The sequence below is a fragment of the Ailuropoda melanoleuca genome, chromosome 2 (genome assembly GCF_002007445.2).
Source record: "Ailuropoda melanoleuca isolate Jingjing chromosome 2, ASM200744v2, whole genome shotgun sequence".
Lineage (NCBI taxonomy): Eukaryota > Metazoa > Chordata > Mammalia > Carnivora > Ursidae > Ailuropoda > Ailuropoda melanoleuca.
The window spans coordinates 5544962-5567502 of NC_048219.1; the positions used below are offsets into that span (position 1 = coordinate 5544962).

The 22541-nt window shown below is 54.8% G+C and overlaps 1 protein-coding gene across 2 annotated transcripts in view; it reads left to right on the plus strand.

Annotated features, from left to right (window-relative positions):
- MAN1C1 (mannosidase alpha class 1C member 1) overlaps window positions 1-22216 on the plus strand; it is a 159824-nt gene extending 137608 nt beyond the window's left edge. The window contains exons 6-12 of one of the 2 annotated variants that reach the window (XM_019802790.2): window positions 943-1069; window positions 4175-4268; window positions 9178-9293; window positions 14562-14781; window positions 17542-17714; window positions 18961-19076; window positions 20016-22216. In XM_019802790.2, coding sequence (XP_019658349.1) covers window positions 943-1069; window positions 4175-4268; window positions 9178-9293; window positions 14562-14781; window positions 17542-17714; window positions 18961-19076; window positions 20016-20142 — 973 coding nt within the window. In that variant the 3' untranslated portion in view covers window positions 20143-22216. The remainder of the gene's footprint in view (window positions 1-942; window positions 1070-4174; window positions 4269-9177; window positions 9294-14561; window positions 14782-17541; window positions 17715-18960; window positions 19077-20015) is intronic. The other variant, XM_034646934.1, reaches the window with a different exon arrangement.
- Window positions 22217-22541: the final 325 nt, after the last annotated feature.

A 22541-nucleotide genomic window follows, 5' to 3' on the forward strand; every position in this document is an offset into this window, starting at 1 on the left:
CAGTGGTTAGGACCAGCTCTGGCGTCAGGCCAGCCTTGGGTCCCGGTTGCTCCACGTGCTGTATGATGGCGAGTGGGTGACGTCACCATCCCAGGCCTTGTTTTCCTCATCTGTGAGAGGGACAGATGGGAGGATTACCTGAGACCCCACCTCTGTGCTCTTCCTCCTTGGAAGCACCCAGTATCTGGAAGTGGGACTGAGACAGCCTTCTCCCACGAGGATCTGTCTGAGGTGTTCATGAGACACACGTGATTAACAGCTAAGGCGAGCTTTACTCCAAGAGCCCCTGTTTCTTTTATTCCTAACCTTGGACCTCCCGGGGAGCCTGCAGCTCCAGGCGTGTGATCATACCAGAGCCACCTGCCCGTCAGGTGTGGGTTCCACAGAATTCCAGGAGGGGCCATTGTGTGTCCTTGGGCAGCACAGCGGGCAGGACAGTGTGGGGAGAGGGAAAGAGCCAGGTGGGGTCCCCGCTTTTCATCTGCCCTCGTTCCGACCCCAGCCACAGCAGTGTACCCTCTGCACACAGCGCCACGGACCGTGAAGTGGCCGGACTGCTGCAGGGTCTGTGTGGCCCCTGACGGCATTGTCCATATCACCTGTAAATTTAGCATAACTTGGGTGCCAAGTCTTGGCCACCAAGGCAGCTCTGCTACCGTCCTTGAGCCCATACGTCTCCCAAGGGCTGCTTGACAATAGAAACAAAGAAGAGTGCAGGCAGACCGGCCTGGGTTCAGGTCGCCTTCAGCAAGCTGTTCACTGACCTCCGTGTACGGACTCCAGGGAGGAGTATTGGAGATCGGATGGTCAGAAGCTCCCAGGAAAGGGCCTGGCACGCTCTGTGTCAGGGTGCTCCCCCACAGAGCAGTCCCTGTTACTCTCAGCAGGGGCGCCAGCCCCACCAGCAGTGGGGTGACTGGGGGTTCTTCTGTCTTTTCACAGTGGCTCCAACAGGAGCTGGGGCTGGGCCATGGCCGGGAGCAGCAGCATCCTGGCCGAGTTTGGATCCCTGCATCTGGAGTTCTTGCACCTCACTGAGCTCTCTGGCAACCAGGTCTTCGCAGAAAAGGCAAGTGTTCTCCCTGCTCTCCCCACCCCCAAATGGCTCTTCCCTCTTCTCCCCACGAATACAGCCAGTAGCTGCCTGCGGGAGCCCTGAGTGTGCCCGAAGCCAGGTAGTGAGGAAGGTTTGCACAGGGAGTGATCAGGGCTCTGCCGGGCCAGGGAGGAGCTGAGGCTGCCAGCGAGATTTTCACCGGGGCTGTCAGCTCATCGGCAACCGCGCATATGTGGAATCCGGAGAGAGTGCAGGAACCGACATCCAGGCACCCGCTCGCGTTGGCAGGAATTGGCCACTGGGTGCAAAAGTCCCCTTTCCAGAGACACAGTTAACTTCTTCATGTGAGATCTGCTGCCTTTTCCTTCCAGATGCCCGCCTAGCTCATGTTGTCAGCAGGCTGGCAAAGTGATTTCACTCACGGCAGAGGCACACGGCTGTTCTTCCTCCTTGTGACCGGGCTGGCTCGGGCCACGAGGGGTGCTGCTGAGAGCTAGCATCCAGGCTGTCGGCCAGCCAGCGTGACAGCTGCCCCCTCCTGCCCCTCTGCGATACCCTCCAGAAGAAGCCATTCCTCCACGTGACAGCCCTTGGCAGTCCCACTGCCTGGAAGCGTCTCTGCGGGTCTCACCCTAAACCCGAGGAAGGGAAGGGTACACACACCACCCTCAGATGGCACTCGGGGTCCATCAGCAATTGTCCCTTCCTGAGTCCTGCCTCGGGAGATGACATCCAGCCTCCAAGAATATCCCTTTGGAGGCGCCTCCACTCCCAAAGCCTTCCCTTCTCTGAAGGTTAGACTCTTGGGGTGCCAAGGGAGCTGGGAGATCATAGATTCACACCTCCACCCAGCAGCTCCCAGTCTCATGTCCACCAGCCAGCCTCAAAGCATCACCCTGTGTGCCTCTAGGAAATACATCCCTGGGCATCACCCAGGCCCAGGAATCTGCATTTTTAATAAGCACCCATGTGCTTTTTGATGCTAGATTTAAGAGCACTGCTTATTCAGTGTGGGAATCCCTCCGAACATTCTTGGGAAGCTCAAGAAGAGCTTTTTAGCCCCTCGATCACGTCCTCTGGTTTGGGGCTCACTACCCCCCTCACATAGCCTGTCCTGTCAGCCCTGCCTTCAGAGCCTGTAGTGGGAGGCCTCTGCCACCCTGTGACACCCCGCTTTGCAAGTTCATGGAAGAAGGTCCATCCCACTTCCTGATGGGTCTTATTTACTGATCCGTTTTCCTACCTCCAAGCCCTCCCTCCCCCAGCCTCCCTGTTTCCTTTGCTCTTGAGTCAAACTCCTCTTGGAAGGTTGTGACTGGCTCACGCCGGAGTGGGACGGAGCTCACTCTAGTGTCTGGCTAGTCTGGACAAACGAGCTACCAGTGCCCAAGCACCTACTACGTGTTGGGTACCTCATAGCGTCTCTAATCACCCCTCCAAACCCTGAGGTGGGTCTCCTTGTTATCCGCATTTTACAGAGGAGGACACTGAGACTCAGAGGTTCAGTCGCTTATCCTGGGTCATCTAGCTGGTCAGTGATAAAGCTAGGATTCAGGCCCAGGACTTTCTGACTCCGAAGCCCACATTCTTTCTAGACCAGATTAGTATAGCAGGCTTCAGGCTTTTCCCCCGAGTCCATCTGCCTGTCTCTCTGTCTCCCTCTACATTTATATTCTCCGGCTATTTTCATCCCCCAATCATGCCTCCCACAGAGGCGATTATTGGCAGTCAACAAATTGGCCCAAATTCTAGAAGCACCCGTACCCTCCAGGGGAGCTAATTTAGCCTGCTTCACTGCTCACCACCAGGACAGTCGAGAATAACTCAGGTACAAGCACGTTCCTGTCCCCTCTAATGGACTCCGTTAACATAAATGGATATGAAATCTCATGTGGTAAAGCAAAGTGCCATCCCCTGGAAAGAAAGGTCTGACAGCTAAAAGGCTGCTCTCCCTCCTCCTTGCCTTGTAGATAAATCTACAAGCATGATAGAGTACCGTCCCCGAGGGCCTTGCTGTTCTGGTGGATTCTGTGCTGGAAGGATTTCATGTACTGCCAGAGAGCAGACCCCGAGGGAGAAAGCCTTCCCTCTTCTCGCCCTTTGTAGCCCCAAAGGTTGCAAACCTAGCCTCTTCCTGCTCCAGCCGGGCAAGCTCTGCCACACGTTACTGCATGGTCCCTGCCCTGACCCATGTTGGACACGAGGGCTACTCCGTATGGCCAGCCGAGCCCTGCCTCGCGTCGCGGCTCTGCCACTTAGGAACTGAGTGACCACGGGCAAGCCACTGAAACTCAGATTCGGGTTTGTCACATGTTACACAGAGATAATACCAGATGGGTTGTTTTTTGTTTTTTTTTTTAAGATTTTATTTATTTATTTGACAGAGATAGAGACAGCCAGCGAGAGAGGGAACACAAGCCAGGGGGAGTGGGAGACGAAGAAGCAGTCACAGCAGAGGAGCCTGATGTGGGGCTCGATCCCATAACGCCAGGATCACGCCCTGAGCCGAAGGCAGACGCCTAACGGTTGTGCCACCCAGGCGTCCCCAGATGGGTTGTTCTAAGGGTCAGGGGTGATGTATGTAATGGGTCTGGCTCGGAAGGACTGAGAAATGTTAACAGCTGCTGCTGCCGCTGTTAGGGCAGGGGTGTTGAGGAGCCCAGGACTTTCCTCTGGATGGTTCCTCTGGTGTCCGATACAATAGCCTATTCCTAGGCTAAACCCTATGAAATTGCCAGTATTGACCATTTCTGACCTATTAAAAAGGTCCTCCCTCCCAAAAAGGCCCATGCCCCAAAGCAACACACAGTGAGGAAGGGGTGAAGTGAGGGGAGCAAGGGGAGCCTAGCAGGGCCCCAGGCGGAGCGGTCAGTACAAAGGCGGTGGCCAGGCTCCCCCATGGCCGGGTCCTGCCGTACCCCACACATGGGCCCAGGCCGTGGCCATCTTGCCACCTCCAGGCTGGGGCCTGCTCTTCGTTACTCAGCTCTCCCTCCTGCCTCGTCCGAGTGGTTTCCACTTTGGATCCAAACAAGCCGCTTCCTTTGGCGGCGGCAGCTGAGGGCCGCTGGCTTCTTCCAGAAAGTGAAGGTGCGTCCGGCGTCTGTTTCTCGGCAGGTCAGGAACATCCGAAAGGTCCTCAGGAAGACCAACAAGCCCTTCGGCCTCTACCCCAACTTCCTCAGCCCAGTGAGCGGGAACTGGATGCAACGTGAGTATAGAGACGGCACCGCCCGCCTTTCACCGATGGCTGCCAGCGTCCTGTGCAAGGCGCCCGGGGCACGTCAGGAGGGACATGTTTATCAGCAGGCCAGCGAGGCCTTCGCTCATGCTCCTGGGCGCCACCTGCCCTGCTGGGCATTCTGGGGTCCTTGCTGTTGTCGTGTTGTGCGGGCTGCGTGACGGGTGTGGTGGCTGCCCCCTTGCGAGGCCTGCCCTCTGCAGCCCCCGCACACTCCCTGTCTCCAGGCTCCCATCTCTTAGGGCGCCACTGAAGCCTGTTGGGCCATCTGCCAGCCTTGTGGGGGTGTTCCACACAGAACCGTCTGTCTGCTCCAGAAGTGGCCCAGAAAAGACCACGCATCCTCTCCCAGCCCCTTGGATCTGGTGCCCCACCTCCAACTTTAATCCTTTATTTTTTTAAAATCTTGAGCAGAGCGTAACTATACAGTAATACAAAAATCACGAATTTACTGCTGCATCTTGCACCTACCAGAGTTAGTCCTGGGATTCCTGCTGTGCTCTGTTCAGCCGCTTGTGCCTCAGCCAAACAGGTGTGGTCAGCTCATTTACAGCCCCCACCTCCACCTACCGAGACAGAATGGGCTTTGGGGGGATGTGCAGGCTGGAGGGTGTTGAAAAGTCTCTCAGCACCCTGGGATTGCTCCCCTGTCAAGAGGCCCCGATCATGAGGTCATAATGCAAACTGGTGGCGGCAATAGGGCCTCGCCCCTCTTCCCCTTCTCCCCTTCTAGGGCCTCCCCCCTCCCCTGCCTCCACCATTTCTGCTGAAAGAAGGACCCCTCTCCCTTTCCCCCGCCTCCAGCCCTAGTTGTTATGACATCACCAAGGGGCTCAGGAGTGAAGTACCTGAGACTAATTACTGCATGGCTACGGGAAACTCACTTTATCTCTTCAAGCCTTGGTTTCCTCTCCTACAAATGGGAGAGGAGCTCGAGATAGCTTTTTTGTGCACCATGGAGGGATGTGGGAGTCATGGTCAGAAGCTGCAGGAAACGGATTTCAGTTCATCTTCCAAAGATGACATGTGTTGTGCCAAAAGGTAATGAGTGCCCATCAGTAAAAGTGTGCAAGTAGGGCCTGGAGGTCGGGCCAGCCTGCAGGGACACGGGGGAGAAACTGCAGATGCCTGATTCTTGCAACCCTGGGCCTCTGTGATTGCAGGTCCAGGAGGCCCAGAAAACGTGACCCAGGAATTCTCCCCCATGATGACCTCACCCCCAAGTGGCCTCCTGCAAGAACCACTTACAGAAATACAGTCTTTTTAACCAAAACACACTGCCAAATCCAAAAGTGCAGGGAGGAAATGAAGGTTTGAATGAGAGATTATGGCCACGGGAAGACAGTTCAATAACCGTTACTGCTTTTAATTGCAAGGCCTGACTGGGTAAAGATAAAGTACCCCACTACTGGCCTCAGCTGCTCCAGGACGACGCAGCAGAAGCCATCGAGAGGGAGAGGGGTATCTGAGCAGCTGCCTTGGCAAATTCCAGGGAAGCAGAACTTTCTTTCCAGGCTGCCCCAGGGGTCAAGGGGCTGGGCAAAGTTGGTCACATATGGAAAATTGTTTCATATTAATAAAATATGAATCTGAGACCTGCCAAAGAACAGAGGGAAGGCTAGAAAGTCCTGCTTATCTGGGCACCTACCTGCCTCGCGCCCCCCCCCCCCGGCTCTGGCACCCCAGTCCATCACAGGTTCTCTGTGGTTTCACTGGGAATTTTTGGTAATTGTGTGTTTTTCCAACAGACGATAACGTTCCCAACTTGCATAAGCTATATGTTCACCTTCTTTTCTCTTCTTGCATCCTTGGTTAGCCCATTTGCAACCACAGAAACTGCAGCTTGGGGAGGGGGAGTCGGGGGGCTGTGTCCTGGTCCCAAGCCCCTGCTCTTGCTGCTCGCCACTCCTGCTGGAAGCTGAGCTGCAGGGTCACAGGGGAGGCCAAGACCCTCTGGCCACTAGGACTCACAACCGGGACAGGTCCAGCAGGCTCCTGCTGGTACCAAGCACAGACAGGGCCCATCCTCGCAGAACCACTGAGAGCTCAGAGGGCTGCCTGCCCGTCAGTGTGGCCCCCGTAATGGCTTGTCCGCCGGGTGTGCTGCCTGAATCCCACACTTTCCTCAGTGGGAGGGTGTGACAAGTCCAGATTCTCCCCAGTGGGGGCAGCAGTGTGAGCTGCCCGGCAGCCCCAGCCTGGCAGCCTCCCCCGGGTTCATGGGGGAGGCCATGTCCCCAGCCTGTATGGCGATGCCGAATGTGATGACAGCATTGACGTGGTCAGGAAGCAGCAGGGCCCATCTCTGCTCAGGGTCTTGGATACTAATTCAGACACCAGATCAGAAGATGGAGGCCCAGAGAGGAAGATGGCTTGCCCCGAGCTCATGGCAGATCTGTGTCTTCCGATGCCCACTCTAGGCTCTCCATGTAGCATGCACTGCCGGGGTAGGACGCCGCAGGTGCACGCTAGCTAGAAAGCAGTGGGACCTCCAAATGAGAATCATTCACACATCCCCAAGAGGGAGTCCTGTCGCAAACACCCATGGAACTCCTGGGGGCCTGGCTCCCCTCTCCTGCACACCTGCCAGGGGGTGCCCTCAACCGTGTCATACACACACTGCAATCACATGATAAAGTCCCAACTCTTTGGTTTGGCATTCGAGGCCGTTCCCAGCACAGCTCAAACCTCCCTTCCTTTCTTTCGTTCGGGACTTACTGGGTGTCCATGGTGTGCCATACAGTCAGCGGGCATAAAATGTGAATCATACACGGCCCCTCCCCATAGAGAGCCCATAGCCTGGTGGGGGAGGCAGACCCATACGCAGATGCCGATACCCCCGCTTTGGGAGCCCCCAAGGGCAAGGCACACGCCCAGCAATGGAAGGATCGGCTGCCACGGAGTGCTTCCCACGTGAGGCGCCACGGGGCCAGATTCGCGTACGCCTTACCTCACTCGCTCCTCATGGTCACCCCGTAGGGAAGGACGGTGAGCAGGTTCATGACAACACTGAGAAAAGCCTTTCTGCAGAGTGATGCCTGAGCTGGGGTATAGCAGTGAGGAAGTGCTAGCCATGCAAGCGGGGGAAGGGGTATTCCTGGTGGAGGGGTCACCACAGGTGAGAGACAACTGGGGAGGCAGGGGGCTAGGAGTGTCTGGGGTGGCAGAGAAAACGGTGACAGGTGGCAGGCCCGGAGGAGCGTGGCGATGGCAGGGCCCCTGGCGGAGTGCCTGTGTGCCTCTTCTGTGGGCTGTGAGCCGTGGGAGGTCCCCTCAGTGGAGGCTGGCCGGGTTTGACTTCAGCCTTCCCCAGCCCCTGCCCGGCACAGACCTCCTGCTCTAGCTTCGGACACGCCGTCTGCACGCTGGGCCCAGCACACCCCTGTGCCTCCCTCTGTTCTGTGTCCCAAGCTGTGTCCTCCGTGTAGCACTGGGGGCCCGGGGGTGTGTTGTGCTGGTGAGCGTCTCTTCACACAGCAGGGTCCAGCCTCCCCAAGGCTCAGGATTTCTCTGGTCTGTTCCAATTTTTGCAAGTCCTGAGCCTGGCTGGGCCATGATTTATTTATGGGGCTGGAGGGAGCCAGAAGGGCTGGTTTACTCTGGGTATTCCTCTCAGCCCACTTTCCTGGTCCCCAACTGTCTTCAACCTCTGACTCGGTCCCGCTGTCTTCACGCTTGTCCTTTCTATCTCTAGGCGTAGGAGAAGCATGTTTTCATGCTCTGGTTGGCTCTAAAGCTGCAGAAAGTGACGGCTCTGCCACCTTGGTGGCCTTGGAGGAGCTGTGTAGGTCCACCCACAGTTTTCCCATCTGGGAAAGGGATCGGCAGTGCCTACCTTGCAGGATTCTTGGGGGGAGGTTATAGAGAGTACGGCAAAGCTCCTGGCCCACGGTAGACCCTGGAGAAATGGTAGCTTTTGATGGATTCTCTGTTTCTTTCTCTCTTCCCCCCACCTACCTTCCCTCCCTTCTCTCTTCCTATCCCCACTGTCTCCAGAGGGGCTGGAAATACCCTCCCCACCGACGCTACCCTGCCTTAATCTGCCCCCGTTTTCCTTCCTCTCTCTGTCTCTCTGTTTAAGTGCGTCTTAACAGGGAACTGAAATTTCCTCTTTGTTATATCTATTAAATGCCTTTATGTTTCCCTGTTGTTAATTTTTTAAAGCATGTGAGTGAAGCATTGTCCATGTCTTGCTTCTCTGGTTAAGTGCTCCTGGTTGACCCGTCTCTCCAGGCATAGCGCTGGGTGGAGTCACTCAGTCCTGCTCCATGGGCGACTCTAGGCAGATGCCACCAGGGCAAAGACGGGCTCTTCAGACCCAATTCTTCCCAACCCCCTGCTCCTTGGAAACTCCATTTATCCTAGACTGCTCAGCTGAAGCTCGGTTTTTTCCAAGTGGCTCTGTATCCTGGCTAAATTAAGCCTACTGTTCCTCCTTTCCATGGCCTTTTATGAACCTGCCCAGCATTAATTACCATGTTTGTCACCGGGTAATAAAAATCTCTGAACTCCCTGCCACCAGATTATCTTTTTAAAGAAATGCAACTCATTTACAGTTAATAACCAGAGGCCCTGCCGTCCTTGGCCCGCTAAAGCGACATGATTTATACTCCCGGGTGAGCCGCGCGCTCGTGCAACAAATCCTCCTGCTTGGGGTGGCCTGGGTTCCCCGAGTCTCAGCCTGGGGCTTCCTTTCTGCCCCTGTTCCTGCAGGGCTCAGAGGCTGCCGGTTAAAGGCTTGCTCCCCACCCGCATGTGGCCCTGGGGAGGCCACCGAGGCCCGTGACCAAGACTCACTGCCCAGTGCATTCCCTTGGGGAGGCCTGCACAGCGGCCTCAGCAGTTGGAGGTAATGCCCCCGTCCTCTCTCTCCTCACAGACCACGTCTCGGTTGGAGGCCTCGGGGACAGTTTTTATGAATATTTGATCAAATCCTGGTTGATGTCAGCCAAGACAGATGTGGAGGCTAAAGATATGTACTACGAAGCCTTGGAGGTAAGACATGCGCCGGCCTCTTCATGGGCGGTTGGTCCTTCACCACCAACTCTGGCGCAGAACCCTGAGTGCCGGGGGCTCGCTCACCACCCCCCAGCCACGCGCTTTGCACGCCCAGCTTGTGATGCTACTCAGATGCCTTGAAATTAGGGCCATGTGAGCCCCCTCGTTTTACAGGTGCAAAGCCCGTGCTCAAGGAGGTAAAGCCATTTGTCCGAGGTCTCACAGGAAGCGGCAGTCAGTCTGATTCGGAAGTCTTGGTGTCTGGACTTCCGTAAATATGTCAGAGCCCAGAACGCAGCCAGACACTGGCCTGGGAGCCCCCAGATGAGGCTGCCAAAGCAAGACCCTCAGCCATCTCCCTGCAGAGCCAGAGGTGACATAATCAGCATGTGCAAGCAGGGAGGGGCCTCCCTCAGTGGGGCATCTGGTTCTGCTCCTTCTCTTTATGTGGATGGAAACCAAGGCCCAGAGAGGGGAAGGCACTTGCTCAAAGCCACACAGTACAGAGCTGGCCGAACTGGAGTGAGAGCCAGATCTAAGCCCGTCCCAGTGTTCCCCCCACTGTCCCTCACCACTGCTGGTCTGTCTACAGGGTGTCAACTCAACAAGGGATGGTAGACTTAGATGAGTCTCTCCAAAGAGAGGGAAACTTTAGGATGGAAGAGGAAAATGGTTAGCCTGAGCTATTCAAAAGGGGGTTATGGAATCCCATCAGCCCATCACTAGATACTTCTGAGCCCAACTAAGGAAAACACACTGGGTAGGCTCCAGGCCTCAGTTTCCCCATCAAGTAAGTTGAGCAGCTTGGATCTACTCTGCCACCACCTTGGTCTGAGGTTTCATGTCCCCTAAACTAGACTTCTTGCTCCCCTCCCTTCGAAGTTGGTTCTCCCTCCACACAGCAGCCAGAAGAACTCGAAATTCATGTCCCTACCTCATTGGCTCCACTTTTGCACTTGGAAGAAGCTAGACTCCTCCCCTTTGGCTACCTGAGCTAGACCTACCAATCACCTTGAACTTTTCCCCCTTTACTCCCAGCTCTGGTCCCCAGCCTTCCTCAGACACACCAGACTCTTTCCCACCTCGGGGCTTTTATACTTGCTGTCCTCTCTACCTGGAATAGCGTTCAAATGCCTGGGCCCCATTTATTGGTCAAGTCAAATGACACAGGAAACTGGCCTTTCACAGCCTCTGTCACATATCCCAGACTTATTCTCTTTCTCGCCTTCATCAGCATGAAAATTACCCCGTGCCCATGTTGTTTACTTGTCCATTGTCTGTCTTCCCCAAGTAGAATGTGAGCTGTCTAGGAGCAGGGGTCTTGTCTAGTCATTCACTCTGTCTGCCTCACTCCTAAAACAGTGCCTGCTACATAGGAAGTGCACCATAACTATTGTGTGAACAAATGAACACATGATTGCTGAAGGGATAGGTGGATGGATGGATGGATGGATGGATGGATGGATGGATGGACAGATGAGTGAATAGAAGGATGGATGGACAGATGGGTGGACGGATGCGTGGGTAGAAGGATGGGTGAGTAGGTAGGTAGAGGATAGAGGGGTGGATAGGTGGCTAGGCAGGTAGAAAGATGGATAGGTGGATGGATATGGTGAATGGATGGGTATGAACAGTTGAATAGATGGATGAATGAGCTCTAACTAGCCTCTGGCCAGGAATGGTAGCGCTTAAAGGAAGCCCATTGAAACAGGCTTCCACAGCCATGGACCTTTTAAACTGTGGGCTTGGTGATGAGTTTTCCCCACCCAGCTCCCCAGCACCAAGACCTTGGTCATGAAGCAGTCACTGGGACTCCAGTCCCATCTCCGTCTCCGTCTCGGCCCCAGCTTCAGCTTCGGCTGAGTTCAGACCACAGCCAGTGCCTGCTGTCAGATGATAGTGTTCAGCCTGCACAAGCCTTTCTGCGCCTTCTGCCATTCCTTGCAGAGTAAACATGAAGTTAGCGAGCAGCCTGGTTCCCTGCCCTCAGGGCACACTGTAGTTGAGGCTTCAAGGGAAGAAATGGCCATGAATTATTTAAGCGAACTGGCAGCTTTATGGAAAGCACTTGATTGAACAGGAGAGAACTTGGCTTTGCTCCCCTCATTTGATATCCCCAGTGAATAGCCTGGAGTATCTCTGACCCTGAGTAAAGACTGGGCCTCTGGCAAGTTTGGGGCTTTGAAGAATATTCTGGTAATTCTCAACCTTGTCCACATGTTAAGAATCACTGGGGGAGCTGTAAAATCCCATTGCTCAGGCTGCACCCTGACAAGTCTACATCAGAACCTCTGGGCCGGGGCCCAGGAAAGAGCCTGGAAAGCTGCCCTGAGGGTGGGGGTGAGACCACTGTCCAGCTGGGTGGGTGAGGATGATTCAGACAGGCCAGTGGGGCACACCCCTGAGGGTCACAGGGGGAGGGGCAACAGGAAGAATAGGGAGATCATCCGTCACGGCGCTCTCCTCCAGGCAGGTGCCCTGACTGCCTTGTCTTATTTAGCCCCATCTTACAGATGAGAAACTGAGGTCACACAGCAGCCAGTGTCAAAGCCAAGGTGCAAACACAGATCCCACTGACTCCAGACGCGGTGCTCCTGCCAACCACAAAGGAGCCTGGCTTGCCTAAATCCCCTGGGGAAGGGGCGGATGGGGTTCCCTCCACGAGGCAAAGGAAGCCAGTCCTTGAATAACCTCACAGCCATCCCAGGAATTATTCCCCTTTTACAGATAGGAGAGGGAGTCTTCAGAAAAGGAAATAATTTGCCCAGAATCACCCAACACTCACATTGCAGAGCTGGGATCCAAGCCTAGGTCTCAGCGCTGCTCTTCTCCTGGATAATTTAAACTTAACCGGTCAGTTGCCAGCCTGTGCTGTCTTGTGTTTTGCTTAGAGTTTGAGAATGCCTTGTTGTTTTTAATCTTTGCACCTATCTGCTTGTCTCCGTTGTGTCCTCACACAGAGACTGGTCTGTCATTTCCTCTTTACCATGATTACTTACCTTGGGGTTAACCCCAAATGGAAATAACTCATGGGAGCCAGTCTTGAAGGGGCAGTTTCTGGACTACCACGCGAGGCTTCATGGGATCTCCCCTGGATGTCTGTGTTTTCCAAGTGTCCACAATGGGTGACTGAGCAAGATTTCTGCACCCTGGACTAGCCTGCCACCCGTCCTCCCCACCTGCGTGGACCCAGCTCTGCCCAGGAGTGGGGGGCCGAGCGCAGAGCAGACCCAGCCCAGGGGTGGGCTGGGCAGCTCACCAGGCCCCTCAGTGCTCTGACCCCCAAGGCGCAGGTGCTCAGAGCTTCCCACCTGCTACTCAGTGAGGGTCCTGCAGCCAGCCCACCAGCCGGGACCTTGCAGGAGGGGGGAAAGTTGAAAACAGATCCAAGAGCGAATGTTGTTTGAGCACCTTCGGTATGCCTGCCCCTGGGTCAAATCCCACTGGCTGGAGAGTGGTGATGGGGGCTTCTGTCAGGCAGCACTCAGAGTCCTGGGAGAAAGACAGGGTTGCCACAGAACACACATGGACGGATGCACAAGGTGGTGCCAGCACCCCGTAGAAGGGTAACGGGGGAGGCAAGTACCGGGGCAGCAGTGGTCTGCACGCCGGCGCCGTCTCCAGCGCAGCGCACGGTCGAGCATGCGCAAAGGCAAGCGGGGGCGGCGGAGTCGAGGGAGAGCACGTTTCTTTCAAAATGCTGACCACAAATCATAATCCCTGCGTGTGTTTGACTTTGTTGGGAATGTCTACTAGCAGGTGAGCTCCCCGAGGCAGAGCCCAGGCTGTGTGTGTTCAGGGCTTCATCCCGTGCCCCAAGCCACCGCTAATAGAAAATTCAACGGGAGGAGGGGGGTATGACTGGAAGGAGGCCGGGGCAGGGGATGGACTGGAGAGGAACTGTCCTAGCCAACACGCACGGAGGACTCAGTATGCTGAGCTCTGCACACACAGCCCATTTGATCCTCACAACCCTTTGAGGTGGTTTCTGCTCATATCCCCAGTTCATACATTTACTTGGCAATCAAGGCAGAGAGAGCCCATAGAACCTGCCCAACGTCACACAGTTTGGAACTGACAGAGGTGGGATTTGACCCAAGGAATCTGTTCCCGGGAGTCGTGTCTGTGGCATCAGGTTAAACTGGTCTGTTATTTACAGAGAGCAGAGGTCCAGGACCAGCCCTGGAGAATAGATTAGAGGGGCAAGAATGCAGGAAGAGGTCTGGCCAGGGCCCCAGAGGCCCGGCCCTGGACCAGGAGCCACAGACACTGCCCTCACCTCTGTCTCCAGGGCTCCCAGAGGCTAACGGCAGGGAGTGGGGGGGCACCACGGCCTGACACCTGCACCACCCAACTTCCTTGGAGCCTTTCCAGCAGTATCCTCTCCCATGGAAGTTGGGGACAGGGGACTTTCAAAGCCCCTTGCCACCAGAAGGAGCAGCTGTCAGGTAGTAGATGCCCAGTTTGGGCATCTGGGGGTCTTTGTCTTAATCCCAGCATGGCTGGGTGACCTGGGATGAGCCACTCGACCCTTTTGTCTGTAGAGGGCATGACAGCCACGTGCCTGGCTTGTGGACATTAAATGAGACAGTGTATGATAAGGGCTTGTAGAGAGCAGCTCTTAACTTTCTGTGGGTCCTTTTTGAAAAACCAGATAAACTATATGGACCCTCTTCCCATGAAAATGCACATTCACCAGAGTGTCACATACAATTTGAGGGGCCTCTGGACCCCCTGGAGCCCGTCCACAGGCCAGCTGGCCTTCAAGTTAAGATTCCCTAACAGAGGACATCATGGAGGATGGATAAGAATTTTTAAAGATTTTTTAAAAATATTTATACATAGAAGATTTAAAAGCTCAAATAAGAGGGGCGCCTGGCTGGCTCAGTTGGTAGAGAATGTAACTCTTAATCTCAGGGTTCTGAGTTTAAGCCCCACACTGGGTATAGAAATTACTTAAAAATAAAATATTTTTTTTTAAAAAGTCTAAATAAGAGTTTCACTCTGGGAAGCTGCCTTGTGTCCAAGCCCCCAGCAGGCACCAGGCTTCAGCCAGGGGAGTGGCAGCACCTCCTGCCGGCCCCATCAGGGACCACTGCCAGCCGCCAGCTGAGGGCAAGGACCTCCTTTGCCTGGGATGGAGGGCTCAGCAGAGCTGCGTTCACTGCTGTCTGCAAAATGCTCATTTTTCCGTCCTCTCCCCCTCCCTTTTCTGTCCCCCCTCCTATGCCCCTCCCCTCTGCCCAACTCCCACCTTGCTCCCAGGCAATAGAGACCTACTTGCTGAATGTCTCTCCTGGGGGGCTGACCTACATTGCCGAGTGGCGAGGGGGGATTCTGGACCACAAGATGGGGCACCTGGCCTGTTTCTCTGGGGGCATGATCGCCCTCGGCGCTGAGGATGCCAAGGAAGAAAAGAGGGCCCACTACCGAGAGCTCGCAGCCCAGATCACCAAGACGTGCCACGAATCGTACGCCCGCTCAGGTAACCTGCAAGGGGAAGGGGCAGCAGGAGAGACTGAGGCTAGACACCAGGAAGAACTAGAAAAACCAGGAGAGCAGCAGTGAGTGAAGGGAACACACAGTCTTAGAGCAGTCTCACCTTGGAAGTTACATCAAATTTGTATGAGGGATGTGCTGTCTATGCACTGAGACTATACCCTAAGTTAAAAGGAAAATAGGGGTGATGTATTAAGCACCCATGCCAAGTGTTGTTCAGCACTTGACCTGCATCATTGCTGAACTCACAACACAGATAAACTGAGGCCCAGAGAGGACTTGGCTAAGGTCCCACGTGAGGGGCACAGAGCAGAGGGTCCTCCAGGCTTCCTGAGTCTAGCAGATCCCCTCTCCCTGAGCCCTTACCCCTGAGTGGTGCCTCTGCCTTTCCTCCCCGGCACCCCTCCATTTAGGGGATCTTACCACCTCTGGTACCACCCCATTTATCACCCTCTTTGAACCAAGACCGCCAGAAAGCCCAAGAACTTCTTGACCATCCCCAATGAGTGTTAACTCATTGCAGAACTGTCAAATACTAGAGTCAGAAGTCACATTAGAGAACATAAGCCTTGTCTTAGACGTGGGGAAGCTGAGTCAGCTCAGAGTGGGGAAGTGACTTCACCAAAGTCACACTGCGCCTGTGATGTCTTCTGAGGTCTTCTGATGCCCAACTCCTTATTGTGCCGCCTCTCTAAACAGTGCCCCTCAGAAAAAGCCTTCCCCCCAGAGCCCCGAGAGGTGCCCACTGCTCAGAGTGTAATCCCAGTCTTGGTTGGCAGAGGGGACCCAAGATTTGCCATAAACCTGCCTCAAGTGCCACTCTGCCACTCACCAGTGGGGTGGCCTCTGTTTTCTCATCTGTTTAATGGGAACAATAACACAGGTCTCCCAGGGTGAGATAGAGGGTCCCATAGAAAGCACATCGTCGGCCACCTTCAGCCCCAGCACGGAAAGCGTGTGTTAGCTTGAAAGGTGTCTGTGACCCCTCCAGCTGAGTCCAGATCTCCTGGAGCTGTTTCCATGAAGCCAGCAATTCACGATGGGTCTGCAATTCCCTTCAAAGAGCTAGAGCCGTAAACAAATAGGAAATCTCAGGAATAATAAAAAGCTCACTATTTGTCTGGGACGATCAACCCAGACCATAAAAGACAGCTGCTTAATAGAGCGTGCTGTTCCAACCAGCCTGCCTGTCCACGGACAGCCCCGGCGGCAGCTCGTGCCCCCACCCTGTCAGCAGCTTGGGCAAAATGGCCCTTTGCTAGCGGCCAGGAGGAGCTGCAAGCATGGAGAACTCGAGGGGGCCAGGGTCTGGCTAATGGCACCCAGCACAGCCCTTCTGTGAAGCCCTCCATGGAAGAGTAAGATGTCTTGCAAAGCCCCAGTCGTCTCTTGGGGAAAACCACCTGGGGGCTCTCAGGCTCTCGGGGTCCTGACCTGATGGGGAAAAGGAAGGCACGCTTAGAACCAGAGCCCAGCACTCAACTGACTCAGACAGGGTGTGCAGGCACTGAAGGGAGGAGGGGCTGACCCCTCTGGCCTAAACTTGGGGCCTAGAGTCTCAGACCCAGGAGGGAAAGAGAGAGAGCAGAGCCCAGGGAAAGGGCATCAGACAGATCCAGGGTCACATCCCAGCTCAGTCACAGCTCACTGTGTTACCTTGGACAAATTACTTAGCCTCTCTGATCCTCAGTTTCCGTATGCGTGAGAGAGGAACACTAACATCTACCTTAGCAAAATAAAACACAAACAAAAGAACATTTGTCAGGATCGAAATGACATATCTAGAGCACCCGGCACAGCCCTTGAAATCAGAGCTGGCTGTAGCCTGCTTATAACTGTGGTCCTCCAGAAAATAGGAATGGCACCAAATTGTCCAAAAACTAACAGACCGAACAGTGACAAAAACAAAACTCAGAGGCACCTGGGTGGCTCAGTCGGTTAAGCATCTGCTTTCAGCTCAGGTCATGATCCCCGGGTCCTGGGATTGAGCCCCGCTTCATCACAGGGAGCCTGCTTCTCCCTCTGCTAGTTCTCTCTCTCTCTCTCTCCCCCTTCCCTCTCCCTCTCTCTCTCACATGTGTTCTCTCTCTCAAATAAATAATCTTAAAAACAACAACACCAAACCTCAGACCTTACCAAGCCCTCTATCTAGCTTCCTCTGCCTGAGTCTGTGCCTTCTGGGCAGTTCTGCCCCCATCTCCACCTCAGCAGCGTCCCAGCCTGTCAGCTCTGGAAGGCTCCTTCTGGGAGGTGCGAAAAGCAGTTCCCTAAGAAAGGGGTCTGTGGAGAAGCATCACCGCGTATCAGCCTGTTAAAGGATCTGATAAGTCCTGCGGACAGGAGACTATTTCACTTTATTTGACCCACAGTTCCCCAGATGTCTTTAAACCTGAAATCCTTTCTTGGCTGGTTAACATCTTGCAGAGTTAATGTCTCGAAACACAGTTGGGGAACATCGCCCAAGCCTTTTTCTCCCCAGATTGCTGGATAGTTCATTTGGACTCGCAGATTCTAAAACCGCAACATGCTCGAGGCCTCAAGGGTCTTGCTTTGGCCTGCCTGGGCCAAGAGGGAAGCTGGGCGTTTGCCGGGCTCAGTCCTACCCTGCTGTGCAGGCAGGGCCCAGCCTGTACCAGACACCCTGCCAGCGCTTCCAGGCCACGGAGGGCGCTCCTAGGGCAGCTGGGTCCTGAAAAGCAGGAGATGGGAGTTCTGACCCAGGTCCTCTGGTTGGTCCTCCCCACAGATACGAAACTGGGGCCCGAGGCGTTCTGGTTTAACTCCGGCAGAGAGGCCGTGGCCACACAGCCGAGTGAAAGCTACTACATCCTGCGGCCCGAGGTGGTGGAGAGTTACATGTACCTGTGGCGACAGACCCACGACCCCATCTACAGGGAGTGGGGCTGGGAGGTGGTGCTGGTGAGTGCGCTGGGCGGGGGGCTGACTGCCTGACTGGTGCCCCAGCATTCAGTCAGGGTCCAAAACGCCCTAGCTCGGGCACCGAGAAGAAGGTCACACTGGTTTGACATCTGGCTAAGGTTCCGAATGCAAAGGGCCAAGGTGTGGTTGCAGAGCCGAGAGTCCCCAGCTGGGCGAAAGCAGGCGGGGGACCTAGGAAGAGGGTTCTGAGCACCCACCGCCTTTGGGCCCAGGCTCCAGGGCCAGCAAATGTAGAGGGCTAATGGCAGGGCGGGAGCCGGAGGGGCCCAGAGCACCTGTGGGCACTGCTTTCTCACCCTGAAGCCTGAGCAGATGGCATTAGAGTTCTCCTCTCAAACAGGAATAGGCCACCAGGCCGGCAGGTCACCTCCGTCCTCTGCCCAAAGCCAGCGCCGCCCTGGGCGGCCCCCACCTGTCTCTAGGCCCTGCTCCCCACCACCTGTGTCTCTTCCACTAGCGTGCTTGTCCCCAACCAGCCAGCGGGAAGTATCATGGCCCTCTGTAGGGTAGGTGTCCAAGGCAGGTATGGAAAGTCCAGAAGGATGTCTCCTGAGCAATGCTAAGCCTTCTCTGTCCGCCCCCCTTCCCAGCTTCCCCTAGGGGCCCCCGCTCTCAGAGCCATAGGCTGTCCTGGGGAGAACCACACCCAGAGCATTACACTCGGGCAGGGCACTGGCCCGGGCGGGTTCACTTACGCAGTTAGTTGACCAGAATCCCCCGTTCCCCTGAAAGCCCTGGTTCTTGGCCAGTGAAAGCCAAGTGTTTTGTGCTCCTCGGCCCAGCCCCCAGACCCCTCAGTGTGTAAAAATGGCATTCATATAAAAAAAAAAATGGCAGACAGCACATGGCCCTCCCTGCTCTGGACCAGGGACCATATCTCCACAGGGAATCCGTGGGGTGTGCTAAGTCCAGCCCCCCAATCCCAGCCCTCCACTGCCTTCCTCTGTTCATCCCTGTGGGTGAGTCTGTTGGATGAGCCTAGTTCCCTGCAGCGCCAAAAGTTCAGACCAGGAGAAGGGCTCAAGCCAGCAGCCTGCTGGGACTAAGTTCTCAGCCCCGGTGCCAGGACGGCTGAGCCCTCAATGATTTGTCTTTCTGCTTCCACAAATGCCAGGGGTCCCCAGCCGAGTGGTCCGGGGCCTGCCTGTTCACAACCTGGGGAGGCACGAGTCCTGGGGGGGCCCCTCTCCTCTCCCCACACCAAAGCTGCCTCCCTTTTCTTCAGGCCTTGGAGAAATACTGTCGCACGGACGCTGGTTTCTCCGGGATCCAGGATGTGTACAGCAGCGTCCCCAACCACGACAACAAGCAGCAGACTTTCTTTCTAGCGGAGACACTAAAGTGAGTTGGGGCTTGGCCAGTGTTCTTTCCAGAGGGGAACCAGGACTTTCTCGGGGATGGAGGGAGGAGGAGGGCGAGGTGTGGGGTCAGCAGCCCCTCCCTTCCCCAGCAGTCTGGTTCTGCCATCCATCGCAGGGTGGGCCACGAGGGGTGGGGGGCCTGGGGTCCCCAGGGTGCACCTCAGAGAGAGACCAGACAGCACCCCACCTCCAGGTACTAGCTGTGTGCTAAATTAGCTTGTGTCACCTGCCCCCTCAGGTCACTTGGGTCTCTGAAACCATGTCCTCTTCTATAAAATGGGAGGAATGATAGTGACGGTGGTCACTGCTGTTGACCTTCCCTCTACAGTTTGCTGCTGCACTACTCCCTCGCTCTCTCGGGGTGGAAGGCAGCCACCCCCTTTCCTTGCACTTGTGCCTAACCCCTTACAATGGGTTGGAATGGTCCGTTCCTTTAGCTTGGGAAGCTGGAGTTCTGGAGTCACAACTGCCTTTCATTTTAGTGCCGGAACATCTGCTTGAGTCTAGAGTCTCCTGGGGCGCCCATCAGGGAGCAGCCCAAGAATCTGGACTGGTGCAGTACTCAGGCCACCGTAAAAACAAAGAAGAATCTAGCTCATAAGGGGGCCTGGCCGGCCTCTCCTACAGTGGCGAAAGTTCCTGAGTGAAGCCAGACGGGTAGGAAGTAACAGAGGGAGGGCAGGGGCAGAACCAGCGTTAGACCAGGTCCGACTGCCCCAAATCTCAGCGACGTCCTCAGCATGCTCCGCTCCTTTCCTGGGACCAGCGCTGCAAGTGGACTTGGGATCTCAGAACTCCTTGCACCCTTAGCCACGGGCCCGTGTGGCATAGGCCTCTGAGATTGGTTGCCAGTGGTCCCCTGTTCCCCAGAGCCCTGACCCGCTGTGTCTTGCTTCCCTCCCTGCCCCCGGGGACACAGGTATCTCTATCTTCTGTTCTCTGAAGATGACATGCTCTCCCTGGAAGACTGGGTGTTCAACACAGAGGCCCACCCCCTCCCTGTGAACCACTCGGACAGCTCCAGCGGGGCTGGGGGCCGACTCTGACCCGTCTCCCTGCCGCACCCGGGGCCCTGGAGGGTGGCCTTGCCTTTTCAGGATTTGGGACTGTTCTCAAACGGATTGGGAACGTAGGCCCCACTCCAGGCAGACCCAGGGCAGATGTGTCGGACAAGCAAATTCTTTTCCTCTGTGAGGAAATAGGACTTGGAGATGCAGCGATGTCACCCCAGGCCCAGACTTTCCTTTCTACGGAGAATTTCTATGAAACCCTCTCACTTGCCATTCCAGGGTCCAGTGAATGGACGTTTGCATATTGTCCCCATGCCTTTGATTCACTTCCTCTCATTTGGGGAGGTTTTTTTGTTTGTTTTGCTTGATTTTGCCTTTTCTCTGCAGTTGTGTCTTACCACAAATTATAAATAGTTTCAAAGTCATGTGCTTTTGAAAGTGGCAGCACCTTGATAAACTAAACCTTCAAGTGTTTGCACACACAAACCTTGACCCCGTTTTCGATATTTTAAATGCCTTTTGCCCAACATTTACTATATGTTCAGCTACGTGGTATTTACCTTATAATTTGAGGAGGTGTTCCCTTTTGATTTGGGCCGAGGTGTTAACGAATCCTAGTGCTATTTTCATTATTGTAATGGGAAAATCTGTAAACTTACAATAAAAGAGTTTATTGAATAAGAAATACAATTGGGTTCATTGCACATCAGTGACTCCTGGGAAAACCATGGCAATGTTATCACCAGAAAAAAAATAATCAACCAGCAGTTGATTTAACCTACAATTTAGTAAAGAACTCCCAACTCCTATTGCCTTCCCTTAAATTGGTCTTAAAAATTCAGGAAGGGTGAAGCCGATCCTTTAAATGGAGTTGGGTGTTTATACTTAAGTCAAGGCTTGGAAGAGGCCCAGAGAGGGCCAGCAGCTTGCCCGTGGTCACGCAGCGGGTGGAGACAGAGGGGAGCCCAGTCCCTACAGTCGCTCACGACCCCAGTCGTGTGTGCCTCCGTTCTCATGCGGCAGATGCGTGGTGAGTGCCCGCAGGAGCCCAGACACTGGGCTAGAAGCCAGGGACACGGGCAGAAACAGTCCTAAGCCCCGCCCTCAGGGAGCGTACAGCCACGTGAGGGGAAGACGGACCGTAAACGGACAGATAAGGAACATGACTGCGAGTCGTGTGAAGTGCGACAGAGACGAGGGGCCAGGGATGATCTTAGGGCATCAAGGAGAGCCTCTCTGAGCAGACGACTTTCAAGCTGAGGCCTAGAAGATAAGAAGTAGCGGCGGGAGGAGTATCCCACAAACCCCCTCTCCCTCTCCGGTGACATCACCTGCTCCCCTCACCCCCCCAGAGGCCCAAAACCTTGAGGCCACTATGCAGAGCGAGGTGTTCAGGCAGCTTGTCCACACAGCTGACCACATGGTCATTCAGAGCCCTCCCCCACGCTCGGCCGCTTCACTTGGGCTGTTATAAACTTGAGCCCCGGGGGTGCTGGAGCCCTAGGCCAAGTGACCTGGCTCTAAGTCCCGGCCGTGGGACCCTGGGTAGCGCACCTCACCTCTCATCAAACAGAGGGAGAAGCCTCCACTCCCTTGGCTGCTGGGAGAGTAAGTGGAAGCCACGGGCGCCCCGGCAGCGTGGGAAGTGCTTCCTCCTTGTTCTGGGGACGCAGATGCCCCAGCAGCCCCTTAAGCAGTGGTCAGAGTTGTGGGTGAGCCGTCCCCGTGGCCGGAACCTGTCTGGTGACTGAGGCCCTGCCTGAACCCAGGAAATCACTTCACTTTTGACAGGCATCAGGAAAGTGTGGCTCTGGAGACCTGCCGGTGCCCATTTAAAAAAAAAAACCAAAACAGAAAACCCACTGTACAAGCCTTGTGGGAAAGGTGAGATGTATCTTTATGCTAAGCAGGAAGAAAAACCATCCACCGTTCTACCCTCCAGAATGAATACTGTTATATTTTCTTCTAGATCTTTTTCTATGAATGTACAGAATATATTTTGCAAACATGGTATCATACTATAAATACTGTTTTACTGTAATCTGCTTTTGCTCTTAACTATATATTGTGAAGCTCTTTCCATGTCAACAAATACACGTGTATCTCTGTACCCGGTTGTGGAGTGTTCCATCGTGCGCTGTATCACGCTTTCTGGATCTAAGCCCCTATTTCTGGGCGTTTGGGTTTGTGACAGTTTGGGTGCTCAGTTACAAGTAATAGAAAACAACTCTGCCTAATTTAAGCAAGAAAAAAATAAAGGAAGGAAAGGAAAGAAGGGAGGGAGGGTGGGACAGAGGAAAAAGAAACAGAGAAAGGGAACGAGAAAAAAAGGAAAGAAAAAGAAAAAAACATATTAAAATGCCTTGTGTTGACTCACGGGATCTCAGAAGAGTGAACAGTCAGACCGCAAGAAGGACTAGGAAGAGGGTGTGGCC